General features: G+C 38.0%; 1 protein-coding gene across 1 annotated transcript in view; it reads right to left on the bottom strand.

The window, feature by feature from the left end:
- Positions 1 to 21,910, bottom strand: part of LOC136863722 (zinc finger protein 236) — a 795,935-nt gene that overhangs the window by 101,383 nt on the left and 672,642 nt on the right. Inside the window, exon 26 of the mRNA XM_068226059.1 lies at positions 4,332 to 4,621. Coding sequence (XP_068082160.1) covers positions 4,332 to 4,621 — 290 coding nt within the window. The remainder of the gene's footprint in view (positions 1 to 4,331; positions 4,622 to 21,910) is intronic.

The following is a 21,910-nucleotide window of genomic DNA, read 5'->3' as shown; positions in this document are numbered from 1 at the left end:
GTAGTAAATAAACTAATTAGCTTCACAGATAAAAAGTGCACGCTGTTCATCAATAACCAAGGTAAAACAGTAAGAGACCAACATGCCCATGGACACCTGACCTCTTGAAACTTGTTGAACAAAAGAACACGGTTTATGCCAAAATTAAAAGGCAACATCTTAGAAACAGAATGGGATGTGAATATTATTCAGAAGAACTGGCAAGGGATTTTAATTACTTTTCTACATAAAGGACCAGGGGAGTTGGCTGTGTGGTTAGGGGCGCACAGCTGTGAGCTTACATCCGGGAGATCGTGGGTTTTAATACCACTGTAGGCAGCCCTAAAGATAGTTTCTACGTGGTTTCCCATTTTCACACCAGGCTGATGCTGGGGCTGTACCTTAATTAAGGACACGGCCGCTTCCTTCCCACTGCTAGGCCTCTCCTATCCCATCATCGCCATAAGACCTATCTGTGTCAGTGCGACGTAAAACAGATTGTAAGAAAAATAAAATGAAAAGGGAACTAAAAATTTCATATTTTGTTGACGGATTAAATACTACAAAAAAGAAAACTGTTGGAAAATAGTAAATGAAATCCTAATCACTGACAGCAACAATGATAATAAAGAAATACATTTAAGAGCACAGGATACTGTTATCACAAATCCATTAGTAATATCAACATTTAATGAATATTTCACTAACATTGGTCAAAACCTAGCTGCCAAGATTCCAAGTAAAACAACTTCCAATTTAGGAATAGGTCCACGTAGTTCTCTACTTTTATACGCTACCAAGTATAATGAAGTATTAAATACAATCAGGAAACTGAAAAATAGCAATAGCTGTGACTGCTATGGTGTAAGAAACATCCTACTAAAGAAATTGGCTCCATACCTAGCCCCCTATTACACATCTTAAAAAAAAAATCGTCTAATGAGGCTACTGTCCCCACACTGTTGAAGGTCGCTAAAATTATACAAATATACAAATGTTTAGATAAATTTGACATAAATACTTATTCTCAATTTCTATACTACTTATCCAAAATTAGAAAACATAGTTAAAGGGAGATTGCTGATATTTGCATTTAAATTATTTTTACACATGCTGTATGCTGGGTATTCAGCCCAGAGGCTGGCTTGATCCTCCACAGCTCTGCCAGCAGCTGTCATAGATAGCCTAGGTGTTGCTGAAGAGGCATACTAGGGAAGTGAGGTAGTTTCCCATTGCTTTCATCACTGAGACAGACATTGCTATAACACATCAGTCTGACAAACCCACTATGACCAATATTTTCACACCATTCAGAGTAGAGACTGGTTGCATAAGGAATAATATCACTATCATCGCTCATACCTCGGTCAATTTCATATTGTTAAAGCCAAGGATGAGACTGAGACAGGTCATTGAAAGTAACAAATTTATTCAAGCCCATACCAGAAGACAAAGTGCACTGTAAAAACTACATCTTGCCAGCAAAGGCATATTTTTACACATATCAGTATAGATTTTTACCACATTCTAGTACATACAATGCAACAGAGGATATAATAATTAAACTTCTGGAACCCTTAGACTCAGGAAATATAGCTGTGGTATTATTCATTGACCTGAAGAAAGCTTTTCAACACAGTAGATCATGATAATTTAATCAAGAAGTTGGAAGCTGCTGGAGTAAGAGGAACAGCACTAAACTGGTTTGTCAATTATATTACAGACAGAGAACAATTTGTTTCCCATAATAATGTGAACAATGCCTATAAATGTAGGTGTTCCTCACGGTTTAGTAGTAGGTCCCATTCTTTCTCTCATTTTTATGAATGACATAGGATCAATAAAAACTGAATGGACAATTGTCTCTATTTGCTGACGATCCTAACATGTTTTACAAAGACACTCGTCCAGATAACCTTTAAATCATGATGCTGTGAGATAATGCTTGTAAATCATTTAACTATTAATCTGACTAAAACAAATTATATTGTTTTTCATAAACCAGCATGCGGGGCCTCCTGTTGAAATTATACTCAACATTTTTGACTGCAAAATACCAAGAGGTAGGGCTACAAAATTTTTAGGTTTAATTCTTGATGAATTCCTTGGAGTAATCAGATTCAGGTGATATGTAATAAAATTACACCAGCCACTGACGTTCTTACTAGAATTAAATACAAACTGACAAACACTTTACTAAAGAATATTTATCATTCTCTTACTCGAAGTCATATACTTTATATGGTACATATTTGAGCATGTTGCAGTAAAGAGCTATTTCAGACAGTTGAAATTCTGCACAAGAGAGGATTAAAAGTACTTTTTAAACTACCTACATTGATGCCAGCAGCTTATCTATACAAACATTGTAATATTCTTTCACTTGAGGCTTTACATCAGAAGGCTGTGATGATCTATAAATTGAGAAGTAATTCGGTTCACTCCAATACTTTCTGTGAGAAAAATTCTGACATTTATTCATACAATAATAGAGGTATGAATAAAATTCACATAGACTTAATTAACTCAACTAAATATGGCAACAAATCTGCATGGTACTAAGCGTGCTGGCCTTTGGACACAGGAGTCCCGGGTTTGATTCCCGGAAGGGTCGGGAATTTTAACCATAATTGGTTAATTTCGCTGGCACGGGGGCTGGGTGTTTGTGTTGTCTTCATCATCATTTCATCCTCATCACGACGCGCAGGTCGCCTACGGGAGTCAAATCAAAAGACCTGCACTTGGCGAGCCGAACTTGTCCTCTGACACTCCCGGCACTAAAAGTCATACGCCATTTCATTTCATTTTCTGTATTTAAGCACTAACTTGTAAATTATATACGTAAGATGCTATGAACTCACAAATGCAACTTGTACACCTGTATAATGTCTATTCTCTTGTAAAATATCAGTGTACTTAAGATTATCTGTTATCTCATAATTCTGCCACTTGTATGTAAGATATGTATTGCACTATATGGGCCATGGCTCAGGTGCCCTTTATGAAAATAAATAAATATCATCAACACTCCATGGCAACAGATATATATAGAAGTTATCAAGTATACATTTTTGCAGTCTGCTGAGATATATTGTATTTAAATATGTATGTGTGTATGCATGTGTGCACACGCACGAATACACCGTCGAGTTACATTATTATGTCCACCAGCTAATATCCTGAGTAACAGCAGTGTGTAACACCGACAGCAGCTTGGCAGACTAGAAGTGACTCAATCAGGTACTGGTAGGTTATCACACGTATCTGGAGCCATGCATCCTGCAGTGTGTAGCAGAGGACATACCGAGTGTACATGATCGGCAAGGATAGATTCATAACCAAACTGCTTGAGAGTACCCATCACAAAAACGAGTAGTCCCAGCGAATGCCATGATAAGATTTCCCAAACCATAATGCAGTTGCCATTAACTAGTGTTTCTCCAGCAATGGTTGCAAGGTGTTTGCTCTACATGCATTTTGCCTGAGAAGCCATGTCCATCCATACAATGAAATACAAATCAGAACTAATCATAGAAGGGAAATTAGTAGAGGTACAATTCCGATGCTGCCATACAAATTGAAGCAAGTTCCACAGATGCTCCTTTATTAGCATAGGTGAAGCAACCATCCATTTGTTTAATGGAGACGTTATACTGTATACTCATCATTCAAGCTCATGGCATGTAACGTATTGCATCGCCAACACACTGCCGATGTCAAATGTTGGTGGTGGTAATAATAACGTGACTCAACTGTGAACATATTGAAATACATTTAAATGACATATTTCTTTGTTCAGGATTTTTGGTGCTTTGTGTTGTTTGTGCTTTATTTTCTGTAGAATATGAGTGAGTCTTCTTGATCTTGATGAGTAGTTTCTGGCATCTGCGAAGAGTAGAAGAGCAGTATATGATTGAGTATAGGTAACATGAAGTAGAATAGTGCACATGTGTGGTGGTTGTTTCATTCTTTTACTTATTTATATTTAATTTAATGGACCCAATGGAGCCACTAGGGGGAACCAACACTAACGAACATGATAGGCTATGGAATACATGACATTACTGTATGGGCATATGCAGGTGGAAGACAGTGACTAAACAAGTAAGCTATGACTGATGTAAGATTATGAAGACCTGTGGTACAACATTTAAGATCCATCATCAACAGAAGGTAACCAGAAATATTTTTGAACTATTTCTGTAATTTCAAAATTAAGTTTAAGAAAAGTTTTTCACAAACTTCCTTTAAATCCTAAGAGCTTGAGTTGGAAATGTTGTATTTGCTGAGGACACAAACCTAAGACTAGGAATATCAAATATGTTCATGTTGAAGATGAAGCTTTTACTTACTTGTATGGTCGACTGTCATCACCAAGATCCAAACTGTTCTCCTGAATTAGAGTTTGGTCATCCTCTTGAATAATTTCACTTTCTTCTGGAGGAACTTCTCTTTCTTCACAGTGGCCACGCACAGCCTCTTCCTCAGCTTCTGCTTCTTGGACAATATTTACTTCTGCCAAACTTACATCCATTGTATTGATCATATTTTCCGAGGAAGAGGCTGGAGGAGGTAAAATACTAGCCAAATTTGTAGAGATAGTAGCTCTGTGACTAAAGCCATCAATAGCAAGAGGATCACTCTGTAATCAAATGAAGCAAATACAAAAGATTATGATCAGTTTGGGAAAATAAAAATTAATAAATTAGTAATTTTTGCAACTGAATGCTTTGTACTCTTTCAATACGTAAGGGTGGATTTTTGATTATTTGATTTTAAACTGCAGATGTTTTCCCACAAAGTATTGGGTTTTCTGTTGTATTACAAGAAATTCTGGCTGCTTCTACCTGGCCTTTCTCTATGTTTATTGAGGTAAGCACTTCAGATGGATCTAGTCTACATTTATGGATGGATGCCTTTTCTGATGCCAATCCTATGTGGAAGGATGTACACCCATGGGAATAACGATTCATACACTACAGTTTAGAAAAGTAAACTTTATTTTTGCCACTATGAAAACAAAAATACTCATTGGATTTGTAACATATTTATTGTTTATGCACAAGTTTAGTTACACAGGTATAAAAACAAGGATTTACAATACATAATACAGAAACATACTGTCAACTGCTCTTCTCCACTGTGAAATAAGTATTCATACACTGGCTGAAAATAACACTTATTACAAAACCACAACTGGTTTAATACTACATATTCACATTCCCTCTATGTATCACCTCTCTCAACCTCTTTGGCATGGAAAGGACAAATTTTCTTGTATTTGAATTTATTGAACATAACAGGCTTTCTCCCAGTTACAATGTTCCTCTATTCCAATTTCAAAATAACCATAGATGAACATTTATAAACACACAAAATCAAACTAAATCTACTATGTGGCCTCTCACACATAGGCGGATAGCCAGCTCCATATGCAAGACGCCACCCCTATATTTATAAAATACATCAAATAAAGTGAGCCTCCGTGGCTCAGGTGGAAGTGCGCCGGCCTCTCACCACTGGATACCGTGGTTCAAATCCTCGTCACTCCATGTGACATTTGTGCTGGACAAAGCGGAGGCATGACAGGTTTTTCTTCAGGTACTCCGGTTTTCCCTGTCATATTTCATTCCAGCAACACTCTCCATTAACATTTCATTTCATCTATCAGTCATTTATCATTGCCTTAGAGGAGTGCGACAGGCTTCGGCAGCCGGCACATTTCCTATCCTCGCCGCTAGATGGGGGCCTCATTCTTTCCATTCCTGACCCGGTCGAATGACTGGAAACAGGCTGTGGATTTTCATTTCATCAAATAAAATTATACTGGATCTACTATGTGGCCTCTCACATGGGTGGATAGCCAGTCCACATGTAAGATGCCACCCCTACATCTAACTAACTAAACTCTGAAATACTAAATCTACTATGTGGCCTCTCACACGGGTGGAACACCAGTCCACATGCCACCCCTACATCTACACTAATTCTATTCTAAATCTGACTGGCCATGTCATCCCACCCTGGTGAGGAATAAGCCACCCTCCCCGGGATGCCACGCCCGGCCATGTCTCATGGAGCCAAGGCTGTAACCCCACAGACCCTTAGAGCTGACAATGCTAATTCCTCACCATTCTATTATGCAACAGGCCACATGTGAGCAGATAACCAGCTCTGCACATGGACCACTGCAACTCAATTCTTCTGCCTCGACAGATGTCTTTTCACTGCCGCACTGACAACTCACATCCTACCATCTAATCTATACATACAAAAGTTCTGACTATACTTTCTTGGGATAAGGTACACCTATCCTGCCCTCATTCAGCTACGTCCTACACTCTACCATCTTACTTCTTCAAACTTCCTCTTACTATTAATATATTTCCATTGTACATCTACTTTCACAATATAGTCTATCACTACTAAAAGAAAGTGTAGCATCCTGTCTCTTCTCCTAGCAACTTGAGTTAGTCCGGGGATCGTGAGGTTGCTCACAAATAGAATTGACAACTCAGCACCCCCAAAGAGGCTAACAAACCTGTCTCCTCTAACCTGACTGAGTTAGCAAGCCTAATATTACATACATACCATATTCACTCTAGACCTGATCTACTATACTACGACTTGCAGATTCAATCATAACATTTCATCAGTCGCTGAGTGCGTGCTCTCATTCTTCTTGCATTTAAACTTCCTGTCTACACAATTTTACTTACACTGTTCTACTTTACCATTTAAATTCATCTCCACTTGTGAGTCTACACAGCCATTTTTTATCTTTTAATACATCCTTACAAATTTGTGTGTCCACTTTTAAAAATTTATTTACACATAATTTTTTGACTGCGCATAAATAATGATTCAAGTTCCCTTCCCTGTTCCATTCTTTAATCACCCACCCTAAATATTTTTGTGCATCCCCTTGCTTTAATATCTCTTGATTACTGGCACTCAAAAGCTTCCTTCCTACCTTCTCTGTTTCTTTACATTGGCCTACCAAGTGCAGGTCATCAATCATTTTCCTGCATAATATACATAGTAAATTATCTTTTTCTTAACCACCCCTTATTCTTGTACAATCCATAAGACACCACAATATACTCCCTCTCATTGTTCTATCCACATTCTTAATATTTATCTCTGCAACTTGTACTACCTTATTAAACACTAGGGATGCTCTATTCCTGCTTTCTTCTACCTTTCTTTGCCTTTGTATATCCTTAATTCTCTTTATAATTGCTCTCTGACTTCTGCTACCCCTTTTATTCCAGACCTCTTGTCAAATGTAGCCCATCCCCACCCTATTCACATACATTTTAATTTTTGTTAGCCAGCACTCAGCATACATACATTTCTGTTGTTGTTTGTAAGCCGCTTGCAGCACTTCACACACCCCCTCCCCTCTTTTTAAACACATCCAATAATTAAGTACTCTCTTAATGCATTCCACTTCTATATACTCCCCACACATTAATACCGCCCCGGCGTTTGCTGTGGACTGCGGTAGTCGCATTACCGCCTTACTAAATTTACAATTAATTTGATTTAGTACATCTCTTTTTTCCCCTCAATATCCCATAATTCAGCCCCATACAGTATGTTACTTGGCAATAATGTCCTTAGCACTAACCTTAATATTTTATCATTTATCCCTGGGAATTTTGACTCTAGGATTTTAACAACTGAGAGGGCCACCTCCTGCTTCCATTTTGTTCCCTTTACTCGATCGTCCCACCCACCTCTTCAGTTTATAATCACTCCTAGATATTCTAACTTATCTACTTGTTTAATCCTCTCTCCCTGAACCACCCAATTCATTTCATTCCTTCTTCCTCTATCCTTGCACAATACCGTAACCTTTGATTTATTTCTGTTAATTTTCACGGACCACTTCCTAGCATATTCCAAGACCGCATACAAACTTCTCTGCATCCTCCCGTTAAGGTCAGTAGAATCACGTCATGCACAAAAATCAGTTCTGGGATCTCTAACTCATTACCTACCGGTGCTGCCCAGTTGTTTCCTCTGTGCTCTTGCAATATATCGTTTATGAAAAACAGAAATAAAATCGGTGATAACTTGCATCCCTGTTTTAATATCATCTTGGAATATATCGGACTACATATTATATTTTCCTCCAGGTTAATGCAACAATAAACATTCTGATATATCGCTTCAATCGCTCGTATAATCTTTCTTGACACCCCCAACCTCTCTAATTTTTCTATTAATGCTCTTCTACTCACTGTATCGAACGCATTTTCAAAATCTATGGCAGCCAAGTATATTTTACCTCTTTCCCTGCTCAGATATTTCTCTAGGATCATCTTCAGTGTCATTGCCTGACATCCTTCTACCCTTCCTGAAACCACCCTGAAAAATTTACAATACTGAATTCTCTTCTGCCCAGTCCCTCTGTCTATTTGCTAGTACCCCTGTGTAAATCTTGCTCAATGAGTCCAGTAAAGGTATCTCTCTATAATTACTCGGGAAATTTTTGTTACCTCTTTTCTTATAGATTGGGCATGTAATCCCTGTTTCCCACTCTTTTGGAAATTTACCACCGTCGAAAATCTTGTTAAATAATTTTACTATGCCCTCTATCATTTGCCCATGTTTACCTATTTCTTTCCAAAACATGTTGTTGATGCCATTACTTCCCCTCACCGACCTACCCTTAAGTTTACCTATCACCTCAATTACTTCCTCTTTTGCAGATTCTTTATCAAGTTCGTATACTGTTACCTGTATACCTCTCCATAAGACCTTTTCACCCTCTCAATAATTCAATTTGTCCTTTCCTCCTAATAATACATGCAAGTAGCTTACCCACTGGTCGCAGTTAATGCTCGGTTTATCAAACCTTTTCCCTCCCTTATCAATTTTGTTTATTCCATCCCATACACTCTCAGTTTGTTCCTTCATCCGTCATTTCTTCCTCTCAACAATTTTAAGTTTGTATTATTTCCTTAAATTACAGAGAACTTCTCTTTCCACACTCCCTCCGTTTTTTCTATATTCTTTTAGCGACTTCATGACTCTTCTCTTTAATTCCTCGCACTTCTTATTAAACCACCCTTCCTCCCCTCTCACCTTACTTCTCTTACCTCTGTCTATCTGAGCTACCCTTTTAATTTCAATTAATTCTAATGCTCTGTCAATATTTTCTTCCCTCAAAACAACTTCCCAGCTACACCTAATTAAATTTAGTTTGTTTTCTATAAGGGCATCCAATTTCCTGCTTTGCTTTATCTGTCCCTTTATATTTGATGTAGCTTGTACCATTCTCAGTACTCCTCTTTATCTCTCCATCCCTTGTCTCCCCCACACTTCTTTCTATCAACACACAGACCAGTACATGATGGGACTGAACCCAGTCCCCTACCTCCATCCTTTTGATTCTCTCTAACATGTCTTCCGAGCTAATTACTAAGTCAATAATGCTCCCTCTCTGAGCTGTAATATATGTCAATTTCCCTTCCTTATACCCATCCCACCAACTATTCAGAATGTAGAATTTTCCTGCTCTGCACAATTCTAAAAGTTTTGCTCCGTAACTATTTCTTTCTCTACCTTCACTTCGTCTTCTTACCCCCATTTTAATCTCGTCCTCTTTGCTGAACACTGGGCACTGCTCACCTATTCTAGCATTATAGTCTCCAAATAGCAACATTCCATCTTCTTCAAATTTCCCACTAGTGATACTAGTTTTCAGTAATAAATTCTCAAAGAACTTATCATTAGCATATACAGAGCCCTTGGGGTGACAGTATGTAAAAGCCAAGAATACCTTCTTTACTCTCCCTTTCTCCCTCCCCATGTTAAACCTATGCCAGACCACTTCTTCCAGCTTGTTCTCAATATCCTCTATTAATTAACTAATCTCTTCCTTGATTAACACCACTATACTTACCGGCGTTCGCCCCTTATTGCGCTCTTTCTTTTTTTAATTACACTTGACACCCCCCCCTCCATGTTATCTCCTTTACGTTTTCAAACCACGTCTCTAAGAGTGCCACAATGTCAACGCTTTCCAGTAATTTTCTGACCTCCTTATCACCTAATTTACTTAACAAACCTTCAACATTTTCAAACCCTATCTTCCAGCCTAGTTATAACTCGCCCTCTCTGCCTTCTCCATTTCCTCCCTTATTCTTACTACTCGTTATTATAGCCTTCTCTCCTTCTACCTCCATTACCTTTTTTTCTTTCTATTTTAGGGCGCTCTTTGTCCTCCTTGTACTCCGTACTTTTATTTTTCTTATCCCATAGATCCCTTAAACTCAGATTCCTCCCTTTCATCATAGTTTCTCTTCCTTTCATTTTGTCCCTTGAACCTTCACCTTTGTTATGCATGTGTCCACTGCACTCTGTACTTGCCATTTCTTGCGAGTCACTCTCCACCATCACCTCCTGAATCCTCGTTTTTGATCCTGCACTGTACTGGCCACAGACCCGTGCATTGATCTCGGCTCTTACCTTGTCTCGTCCCACCGCTCTATCTGCGACCTGCCTTCCATCTTGCCTTGTCGCCATGTCTTCTTCCTGCTTGAGCTTCTCTTCCATTACTTGCAGTTCCGTCACTGACCAAACTCGTACACATCTGCCATTTGATACAACCAGCGTTTGGCTCCTTATGTGCACCCTCAGTCCTTGATGTCTGACTCTCACTAAATGTCTCTTTAAAATTTTCTATTTCTCACTCCCTTTTCTTCCCAAGTCTCTTTTAATCCAGTTTTTTCACCTTGTAAATTTCCTGCGTTTCTTAGCACTATGACATCAAGTTTGATAACAGCTTCATTTTGATTGGTCTGTGACCTTTCACATTACCTACCCTTTCCGCATCATCTATGTCACTTCACTGAAATTAATTTTAATTTTATTCTGAATAACATCCACCACTTTGTATATTATGTCCACTTTGTTTTCTCTCGCTTCTTCCTGCACACCGTATATAAATATACATTTCTTCATAGTTCTTGATAGTTGGTTTCTGCTTCCTTCTTCAGTTTCAACACCTCCTCTTCCAGATTTTTAATTTTCTCTCTTAGCATCACAATTTCTTTCTCATTACTTCCCACCCTGGACATTGATTCCTCCATTTTTTTTCTTGTATCCATTTCCTCATATTTTGAAACTAATTAGCTTGGTCATTTATCATCTCTTTAATCTGGTCAAATGGGCAAGCTTCTTTAACTACCTCCTTCACCAGCTCCTTAATCACTTTGACATCCTCCCAGATGATGTTGCCACTAGCATTTGGGCCGGGGATTAATTCCACGCCCCCAATAACCAGTAGCACAGTTATCATAGCTACTATCAAAACCGTCTCTCCCATCTTTCCTAGTGTTCTCCCTAGGACCTTTTTAATGGCTGTTTCTACAAATCGCCTGGCTAACATAACCTAGATGTGTGCTAGTTACATAATATGAACACATATTTGAGTCATCAGTTGTTTTAAATTAAAATATAAATACTATGAAACTGTTTATTTAAATGATAAAAATTCATTGTCATCATAATTATATTGGAGTTTAAGTAATTTGCTTGATTATCACGTAGTGTTGCGCGTGAGCGACTCTTGGATCAGCAATGAATCACATGCAAGCACTTGGCTCGATTCTGTATGACATCACAAACCTGCACGGCACTCTACAGCAATGGAGTGGCCAAGCCCGATGATACACGATTATGAACAAGCAGTAGAACACTAGAAGTTCAAAATTCTCTGTTAATACTTGAATTAATAACGATTATAACAAATTCCATGCAATACAAATGGAGGAAGTACACCATATAATATTGGCCAGGATCATTAGAGACCATTATAAGAACGAGATAGTGATTGTGATATATTAGTAGTGTTCTAAAACACAAAATTCTGGTTGCATTCTCTCAATATAGAAATACATTTACGAAACAACTGGAGAGGATTCTCTGTTGCAGCAGCATTATTAAGTCATGCATCCCAATGTGATGCTTGGTACCGGCATCCTCCCAGTCAACCAGCTGAAATCATTAACAGTGTTATAATAATAATAATAATAATAATAATAATAATAATAATAATAATAATAATAATAATAATAATGCTGTATTTATACCCGAGTAACTACTTTGCATGGTTTTTGGAGATGCCTAGGTGCCGGAATTGTGTCCCGCGGGAGTTCTTTTAGTGCCAGTAAATCTACCAAGGCTGACGTATTTGAGCACCTTCAAATAGGCCTACTACTGGACTGAGTCAGAATCGAACCTGCCAAGTTGGGGTCAGAAGGCCAACTCCTCAACCGTCTGAGCCACTCAGCTGGGCAACAAAGAAATTGGTGACATTCATTCCATCAATACTTAATTTCATGAAGTGGTAAGGCGAATACCACAGTAATGTTTAGTGATATTATCGTAAATTAAGATTTAACCGAGTTTGGGGTTGTATTCATTATTTTATTCTTGATTTGAGATATATGTACTTCCCATATATTGAACCACATCATTGTCTTGGAGTCATTAGGCACTATTTTAAACACACTTCCTTCATTATATCATGATTTCATTCCCACTAGTTTCCTTGTTACAAGTAATTTTACCAAGGGTCAGATATACCGGCGCGTATTCACATGGACTGGATTCCGGAACAGTGTCCATTTCCAGTCATAAGACTTGACTCGAGACCGACTTCCTCGACTCCACTCCATCACTAGCTCATCACAACGTCTTCTAAGTTTCTTTAAGAAAGAACCTAGTAAAAGTAATAATTCAACACCAGATGAGATTTACGAAAAAGACATTGCTGACGCCGGCTCGTCTGGTGATGTGGACAGTATTCAAAATAAAAAACCACAAGCGAAACATTCTTCTAAGCACCGCTTATCGACATCAGCAATGACTGGTTTAAGCAATTAACGTGGTTAGTTGTGAAAAAAATGGTATGTTATGTTCCACATGTATAAAATGCTCATTGAAGAAACCAACAAAGAAGGAAATGACTTGGGTGACTATACCGTGTGCAAGACTTCGAACAAGACCATGAACAAAGCAAGCTGCATACTAATTCTTGTTCAAACTTAAGTGAAAGACGTGCATCCAAGAAACTGGATTTGGGCACATAGAAAAATCAGTTTCTATTTTAAACAATTTACAGAGAAATGCTTTTCTCGGAGACCTAATATCACTGTATTGGTTAGCAAAATGTGAACTACCACACACTACATTATACGAAAAATTGCTCAAACACTGCAAGGCTATGGGTTGTACATACTCAAAGCATAATAAGTATAATATTACTTAATTATACTTCAGAAAGAATAATGCAGGAGTTACTTGATGTTATAGCTTCAGAAATTACATGTGAAATATTAAAAAACATACATTCACCAGATTATTTCAATGTTCTGTGTAATGAAACTACAGATATTTCCATACTGAAGCAACTTATTGTGTACATAAAATATGTGAACCAACTTGAAAAAGAGGTTAATGTTAGTTTTGTGTCAACCTGCAGCATCATTGATGGTAAAGCTGGGACCATAACAAATAACCTAATTGAAACACTTGAAAATTTAGGGTTAAAAATTTGTAATTTGGTAGGCCTAGGATCCGATGGGGCAGCTGTCATGATTGGTAAGCAAAAGGGAGTGACAACACTGCTAACAGAGAAAACAAATGGACTCATGGTAAACTGTCACTGCATAAACCACAGATTGGCACTTGCTAGTGCCCAGGCAGCAGCTGAAGTTCCTTATTTAGTGAAGTTTAATGATATTTTAAGACAACTCTTTTTCTTTTTTCAAAATTCCTCAGTCAGAATATCATGGACAGCCCTAAAATTAAACTAAAAATGGCCAGTAACACTAGATGTCAGTCTCATGACTCTGCTGTACAGTCTCTAAGAAGATCTATGTTGAGTGTTGTTGATGCACTTGAACCTCTGAAAGGAATGACATTACAGCTGAAGGCTTAAGCAAGTGCATGAAGACATACAATTTCTTAGCTGCAATTATGATGCTTTCAGATATCTTACCTCTTCTATGTACATTGTCTAGAGCTTGGCAAAAACAAGATATTAACTTGACAGAAATTGAGCCAATTTTAGAAGCCTCAAAACACAGTGTCTTACAATTGAAAGACCATCCAGGAAATCATTTTCAAAGTCTCAATCACCACCTTGCAGGTGAATGGTCAGACTTCCACATCACTTATTCACATGTTGATGTTGTGACCTTCAAGACAACAATTTATGACTAGTACATAGATAATGTTACCCAACATCTAGAACACAGATTTCCAGATATGCCCATCATTTCCTGCTTTTCAAAAGTGTTTAATGCAAAAAGTCAAGATCAGAATGAAGCTTCTGAGTTGCTTCTTGATTTCTACTCTAAAATGGGAAGCCCTCCAGTCATAAATTACAACAGCGCTGAATTGGAATGGTCTGTTGCATCAAAAATGTTCCAAGGAGAGACCTAAACAAATAATGATGAAGTTTGCAACATTCAAGCTTAAGGAATCTTTTCCAAATTTAGCAAGACTAGCTGCTATTGGACTGTCCATACCTGCGAGCGCAGCTGAATGTGAAAGGGGATTTTCGGCTTTAGAGAGAGTTAAAACCTGTTTGAGGAATCATATGAAGCAGACCACACTCAACAGTTTGATGCTGATTTCACTAGAGGGACCAGACTCAACAGAATTCAATGATAATAATGATAACAATAATAATATGTTTTATTTATTCTGGCAAAGTTAGGGATGTACTCCCTTTCTTCCGCTTAACCAGTCTTAACCTAGAACACTTAATAATAACTACTGATGACCATAATATGATAATATTAACAATAATAACAGTAATAGTATTAATAAAAGTAACCACACTTTAAAAAATATCTACACTGTTGTTTGTAGAAAGTGGAACACTCAGAAGCAATGGTCTGAAAGACGCCAAAATCAGAGTACGTGTAAAACAGTGGAACCATAATAAGTGATTTAAATTGTAGAGAGATGGCATGCACGTAGGCCCAGCAGTGCCCATCTGTGTGTGACTGACAGGGGCAGTGTTACGCAACGCTGAATCAGTGGGGAGTCGTCATACAAAGCGGAAACATGTACCTCAGTGTCACTATACCTCGCCGACATCACAGGAGGAAATATCAGCATGTGAGTGCGTTCGAACAGGGCAGAATGATAGCGCTCCGGGAGATGGGTTTGTCGTTCTGTGACATTGTGGCTCGTACAGGGTATGCTGCTTCAGCAGTAAGGCGTATGTGGAACCAGTGGAGAGAAGAGGGCGTACACAGCACCGACAGGGTACTGGACGACACAATGTGACCACAGCGTGAGATGACCGCCATCTTGTCCGCTTGGCCGTAACGGACAGAACAGCTTCGTCCACGGTGTTGGCTTGACGTTGGAGCACTGCAACGGGTGTGGGGATGTCTGCATCGATGGTTTGATGCCGTCTTCTGACAGCCCTACTGGTGGCACGCATCCCATTGCGCTGGCTTCCATTGACAAGCAACTACCAACGCCACAGACTGCAATGGGTACGTGAACACCGACACTGGCATGCTGAGTGGCAAAATGTTGTGTTTTCAGACGAGTCCCACTTCAACTTGTCCTACAGTGATGGCCGCATACGTGTTAGACGCCACCGCCGTGGTGAACGCCATCAGGCAGACTGTATTGTTGAGCGGCATAGAGGACAAATGCCAAGTGTGATGGTTTGGGGCGCAACTACCTATGACATGCGATCCCGCCTCCTACATCTTGAGGGCAATCTGAACAGCTACTGCTACATCAGGGAGCTTTTACAGCCTGAGGCACTGCCCCTCCTGCAGGCTGTTCCAGACGCCATATTTCAGCAGGACAATGCCCGGCTGCATGAGATAAGGAATGTGCAAGCCTTCTTCAAAGAACGACGGATAACACTGCTTCCCTGGCCTGCCCGTTCACCGAATATGTCACCCATTGAACATGTCTGGGATATGGTCGGTCGGCACTTTGTTCATTCAGGTCCTCCTGCAGCCACTGTTGATGATTTATGGATGCGCTTACAAACCATATAGCAGAGTATTCCCCAGCAGCATATTTAGGCGCTCTTTGATTCCATGCCACGACGTCTAGTGGCTCTGTTTGCAGCGCGTGGTGGCACTACGCCGTACTGAATTTTCACGGTCACCGTGCATGTAGAGTACTGTAATTGTAATCATTTATGTCTTGTCATGTACCTAATATGTGGAATAAATTGCATTGTGATCACAGCTCTTGGTCTTGGTGTTTCACTTTCAACAAACAGCAGTGTATATAATACACATCGTACGTACAGTAGCCTACATTAAAAATATATTTATAATGAGTACTATAACTCAACTCCCAACATACTTCTCGGCACTCGCCACTCAGCAGGTCCGCACCTGTTGCTTGCTTAGGCTAGACTGTCAATTTTCTTGTAGTCTGTGACATAAAACTTTGCCATTCCCAGACAGACATTCTTTAAAAGCTGTTTCTATGCTTGCTTCAAGTTCTCTTCACAGGTGCTCAATTGGGATTAGGTCCTGACTTAGAGCTGGTGTTTCTGGGAGTGTGTGGAATGTGGTACATCAACCACAAACCTACAATGACTGATGTAGTTTTGGGTCATTGTCATGACAAAAGAAATCATTTCTCACTAGGTCCAAGGCATCAACATTCTGTGATAAGTTTTCTTTGAGAATATTCAGATACCTAAATCTGTCCATGTTAGCTTCAAAAAAACTCAAGTTTCCAAACACTGGAGACTGCCATGCTTCCCATACCATGCTCCACCGTGGCCTGAAGGTTTTTAAGGGTCTAGTTTTGTATTTGGTCTTCTCCAAATCAATATCCTACCTTTGTTGTGAAAGATATTAAAATTACTCTCATCTGTAAATAATCACGTATCCCAGAAATCTGTCATCTTGGATACAGACTGTTGCACGAATTCCCATCTCCATTTCTTGTTCTCTTTACTAATGTAGAGTTTTCATCTAGGTACCCTGACTCTGTAACGCGAAGGTTGATAACAGTACGGATTGTCCCTGAAGTGATATCCTTTCCGAACTAGTTATGCTCATGTGCAGATAGTGCAGACAATGCCAACTTAGGGCATTTCTTGATACATTTTTGAGCAGAATTCTAGTTTCTCTTGTCGTAAGCTTCTTTGAACCACCTCTTTTTTCACCATTGGTTACTGTTTTTCTGTCCTTATCTCGCTTCATGATGGATTTCACATTCGACTTCTTGCAATTTCAGAATATTATTTATGTTGAAGATATTGGGAGACAACAATGTTTCTTTCCTCCACGGTGTTTTCCTTCACTTTGTGACCCCTTTTGCTGTTCCACAGTATGTATGTCTTGTCAGCTGATACTCCATGGTACAACACATGCATATTGTAAGTGTTCCTTGCACTACTGGGTTAGATCAGCCGTTTCGTGGTTACAACTAGTTTGATGTATGAATACTTTGTTCCCGAATGAATGCTTTGCGAATTACAACATCTTTTATTTTCAGAGAACATTTCTATGGCATATGAAAAGCTGTATGACCAATGGCTTGCTTATGTTATGCTATATCATGGAACCTATCTGCTTGGGTGTAGTTTTTAATTAGCCATTAAAAACATGCACTTTGTTTTGCAGTGCAAACTGTATGAATACCTTTTTCCAAGGTTGTATTTACTATTGCATATTTCTATGGTGATTAGTATTGTGGTGTGTTGTGTGTATTAAGATGAACACAAACAGCCAGTGCATGGATTATGTAATCTCTCAGATCTAATAATGTAGCAGATAGGTACATTAAACTAGTATTTCAAGAAGTTAAAGGACATTCTGAGATCACAGTACATTGATTTGGTTTCCTAATTTCTCAAGCAACATTCCTGTTATGACCAATGCTCCTAGATTATTCAGCTAATTAAATCAACACTGACTACAAATGGATGAGGCTACAGAGATCTAGAAGTCAAGTAGGGATGACATTAAAATGTTAGTGTTGAACTGTAGAAGTATTGTAAAGAAAGGAATAGAATTAAGTAACTTAATAGATATATATGTACCAGATATTGTAATAGGAGTTAAATCATTTTGAGAAATGATATAAAGGATGCAGAAATATTTTCTCACGGAACTGGAGTGTGTATCGTAGAGATAGGATAGGAATGGTGGGAGGGGGAGTATTCATTCTGGTGAAAGAAGAATTTGCAAGCTACAAAAAAGTTAAAGATGAGAAACATAAAATTCTAGGTTTAAGGCTCATTTCTAAAGATAATAGGCAACTTGATATCTTTGGAGTGTACAGACCGGGAAAGGGTAACACTGACATGGATTCAGAATTATTTGATAAGATAATCAGCTATGTGGGAAATGACAAGGAAAGGAATGTGATTATAGCGGGAGATGTTAATTTACCAAATGTCAATTCGGAAGGAAATGTGAACGACAGGAGGCATGACCAACAAATGGCAAATAAGTTAATATGGGAAGGACAGCTGATTCAGAAGGTGACCGAACCAACTAGAGGGAAAACTATCCTGAATGTGGTGCTGATAAAACCAGATGAGCTCTATAGAGAAACTGAAGTAATAGATGGTATTAGTGATCATGAAGCTGTTTTTGTCGTAGTTAAAAATAAATGTGATAGAAAGGAAGGTTTTAAAAGTAGGACTATTAGGCAGTACCATATGGCTGATAAAGCAGGCATGAGGCAGTTTAAAAAAGTAATTATGATCGGTGGAAAATGGTAAATAAGAATGTAAACAGACTCTGGGATGGGTTTAAAGAAATTGTTGAGGAATGCGAAAACAGGTTTGTACCTTTAAAGGTGGTAAGGAATGGTAAAGACCCATCTTATTATAATAGAGAAATAAAGAGACCAAGAAGGAGGTGCAGATTGGAAAGAAATAGAGTTAGAAATGGCTGTGGAAGTAAGGAGAAATTGAAGGAACTTACTAGGAAATTGAATCTAGCAAAGAAGGCAGCTAAAGGTAACATGATGGCAAGCATAATTCGCGGTCATACAAATTTTAGTGAAAATAGGAGGGTATGTATAGGTATTTTAAGGCAGAAACAGGTGCCAAGAAGGACATTCCAGGAACTGTTAACGAATAAGGGGAGTGTGAATGCGAGGATCTTCAAAAGGCAGAAGTATTCAGTCAGCAGTATGTAAAGATTTTTGGTTACAAGGAAAATGTCCAGATAGAGGAGGTAACTAATGCGTAAGAAGTATTAAAATTTGCATATTATAACAATGATATTTACAATAAGATACAATAGTTGAAAACTAGAAAAGCAGCTGGAATTGATAAGATTTCTGGGAATATACAAAAGACAATGGGTTGGGATATATTACCATATCTGAAGTTCTTATTTGATTATTGTTTGGTTGAAGGAGCTATACGAAATGAATGGAGAGTTGCTATAATAGCCCCTTTGCATAAAGGACAGGGTGACAGACATAAAGCTGAAAATTATAGGCCAGTCAGTTTGACATGCGTTGCATGTAAGCTTTGGGTAGGCATTCTTTTTGATTATATTAGACATGTTTGTGAAATTAATAACTGGTTTGATAGAAGGCAATTCAGTTTTAGGAAAGGTTATTCCAGTGAAGCTCAACTTGTAGGATTCCAGCAAGATATAGCAGATATTTTGGATTCAAGAGGTCAAATGGACTGTATCGCGATTGACCTGTCTAAAGCATTTGATAGGGTGGATCATCGGAGACTACTGGCAAAAATGAGTGCAATTGGACTAGACAAAAAAGTGACTGAATGGGCTGGTATATTTCTAGAAAATAGATGTCAGAGAATTACAGTAAACTCCTCATTCATTGCAATATCTTTAAAACCAACATTGTACAAGTCTTTTACTATATGTTAATTTTAGTTCTAGTCTCTCCAAGGCTTTTTAAAAATTAGTTATATTTCATTTATATGTAAATCAGGTGCCTGATTTTATTTCACGGTTAAGGCAATGGCTGATGATGCCTATATACAAGGCAAAATATGTAACATTTTAGTTAACATGTCAATGTAAATCAACAAAGACAAGGCTTATTGTATTGATTAGGTGTTCAAATTAATAAATTAACTGAGTGGTATGTTCCGAGCTGTCAGAGGAGAAATGGCGTGGAATGACATTAGTAGACGAATAAGTTTGAGTGGCGTCTTTAAAAGTAGGAATGATCACAATAGGAAGATAAAGTTGAAATACAAGAGGACAAATTGGGGCAAATATTCATTTTTACGAAGGGGAGTTAGGGATTGGAATAACTTACCAAGGGAGATGTTCAATAAATTTCCAATGTCATTGAAATCATTTAAGAAAAGGCTAGGAAAACAACAGATAGGGAATCTGCCACCTGCGTGACTGCCCTAAGCGCAGATCAGTATTGATTGATTGATTGATTGATTGATTGATTGATTGATTGATATAAAATTGTTATGTCCTTTTCTCTAAGTGATATCTAAACAAATTTTCTAACTAACATCCAAAGAAATTTATTTTCAGTTTGGCTCAGTTAATTTATAATTGTTGGGTTCTTCAATCTGCTGAAACTAATTTTTGAATAAATAAATGTATAAACGATCTGAAAAGAAAATATATTTTAATTAAATTGTTTTTAACTACATAATTCTATTTTAATTAATCCTTTTTTCATGCATAATTCTGTTATCTTATGTTTTCTTTTAGGTAGTTTATAATTTATTTATTCAAAAATTACTTTCAGCAGTCTAAAGAACATTTATAAATTGTTACAGTATGTCTTGGCATAATAAAACTACTCATAAGTTTGCAAAGAGAAGTTTGGTCAGATATTAAATTTATCATGGTGGATGGTTCCTAGCAATTGTCAAGAGAGGATTATGATACCCTATTACTAAGTTTATTGATAGAATACACCATAGTGGAAACTAGCTGCAGTATCCCACCGTTGATGGAACAATCACTTGGCATGTGCACAATTACATTTTTGTCCACCCCTCATACTGTTCCCCAGATACTGAGGCATGTAAGTGAGCATACCTCTTACACACAGCAGCCTGTCATGATGTAGTCATTTCCTTGCTCTCTGTAGCCCTTTGCAGTTTCATTTTTTATATATTTTTTGCTTTACTGATGATGTTGATTTGATCTCTTCCTTCCAGTACAAAGAAAGCCAGGTATGTATTGGGTTTATATTTTAAAAATACTGACATATGTACAAAGTCTTTAAAACGTTGCTGGAACGATCTCCATAGTAACTCTATTTACAGTCTATAGAGTAAGTTACCAGCATTTGGATTAAAACTTTCCAGGACTGACACTCATATTTCCCTTATATTTCACTGTATCAGAAGGAGGTATAAAACAAAAATTCTATATAAATGTGGCCATGAGCTATTTTTATGCTTTAGACCCCTTCTGAAACACCTCCCTCTTGCTAAAACATATTGAAATATTTATAACTAAGATCCTATTTGACCATACTTTAACCTGAAATACCAAGTTTTATTAAAATCTACCCATCCATTTTCCTGTGATTCCGTAACAGACACAGACAAATATTAACCCTCTTGGAGCAAGAAGCCAATCTGGTCAGGCGATCACCAAAAGCTGGAAGAGGCCAGAGCTCTGCCTCCACTCTACTACTGTACAGTGCCAGGCCATTTCTAGTGGAAATACATGTATTTTAAAATTCGCGTATATCTTCCAGTGTATGGCAAATACCAGCAAGAAATTTTCTACATATAGACTACATGGAACAAACAATTGATTTAGAGTGATATAATGTATCAAAAACGTTTTGTTGTTGATATTATAGTTGTCGATAAAGTTTATTTTTAAGGAGAGAAAACATTTTCGCACTTTCCCTCTGAATATCTACTTTGAAAAAATTATTTACGATACAAAAGAATACACGTAATGATGTATAATGTATT

This window comes from Anabrus simplex, chromosome 2 (assembly GCF_040414725.1).
Source record: "Anabrus simplex isolate iqAnaSimp1 chromosome 2, ASM4041472v1, whole genome shotgun sequence".
NCBI classification, from domain to species: domain Eukaryota; kingdom Metazoa; phylum Arthropoda; class Insecta; order Orthoptera; family Tettigoniidae; genus Anabrus; species Anabrus simplex.
Note: the sequence above shows the minus strand (reverse complement) of the source record. Positions and strands in the feature narration are given on the sequence as shown.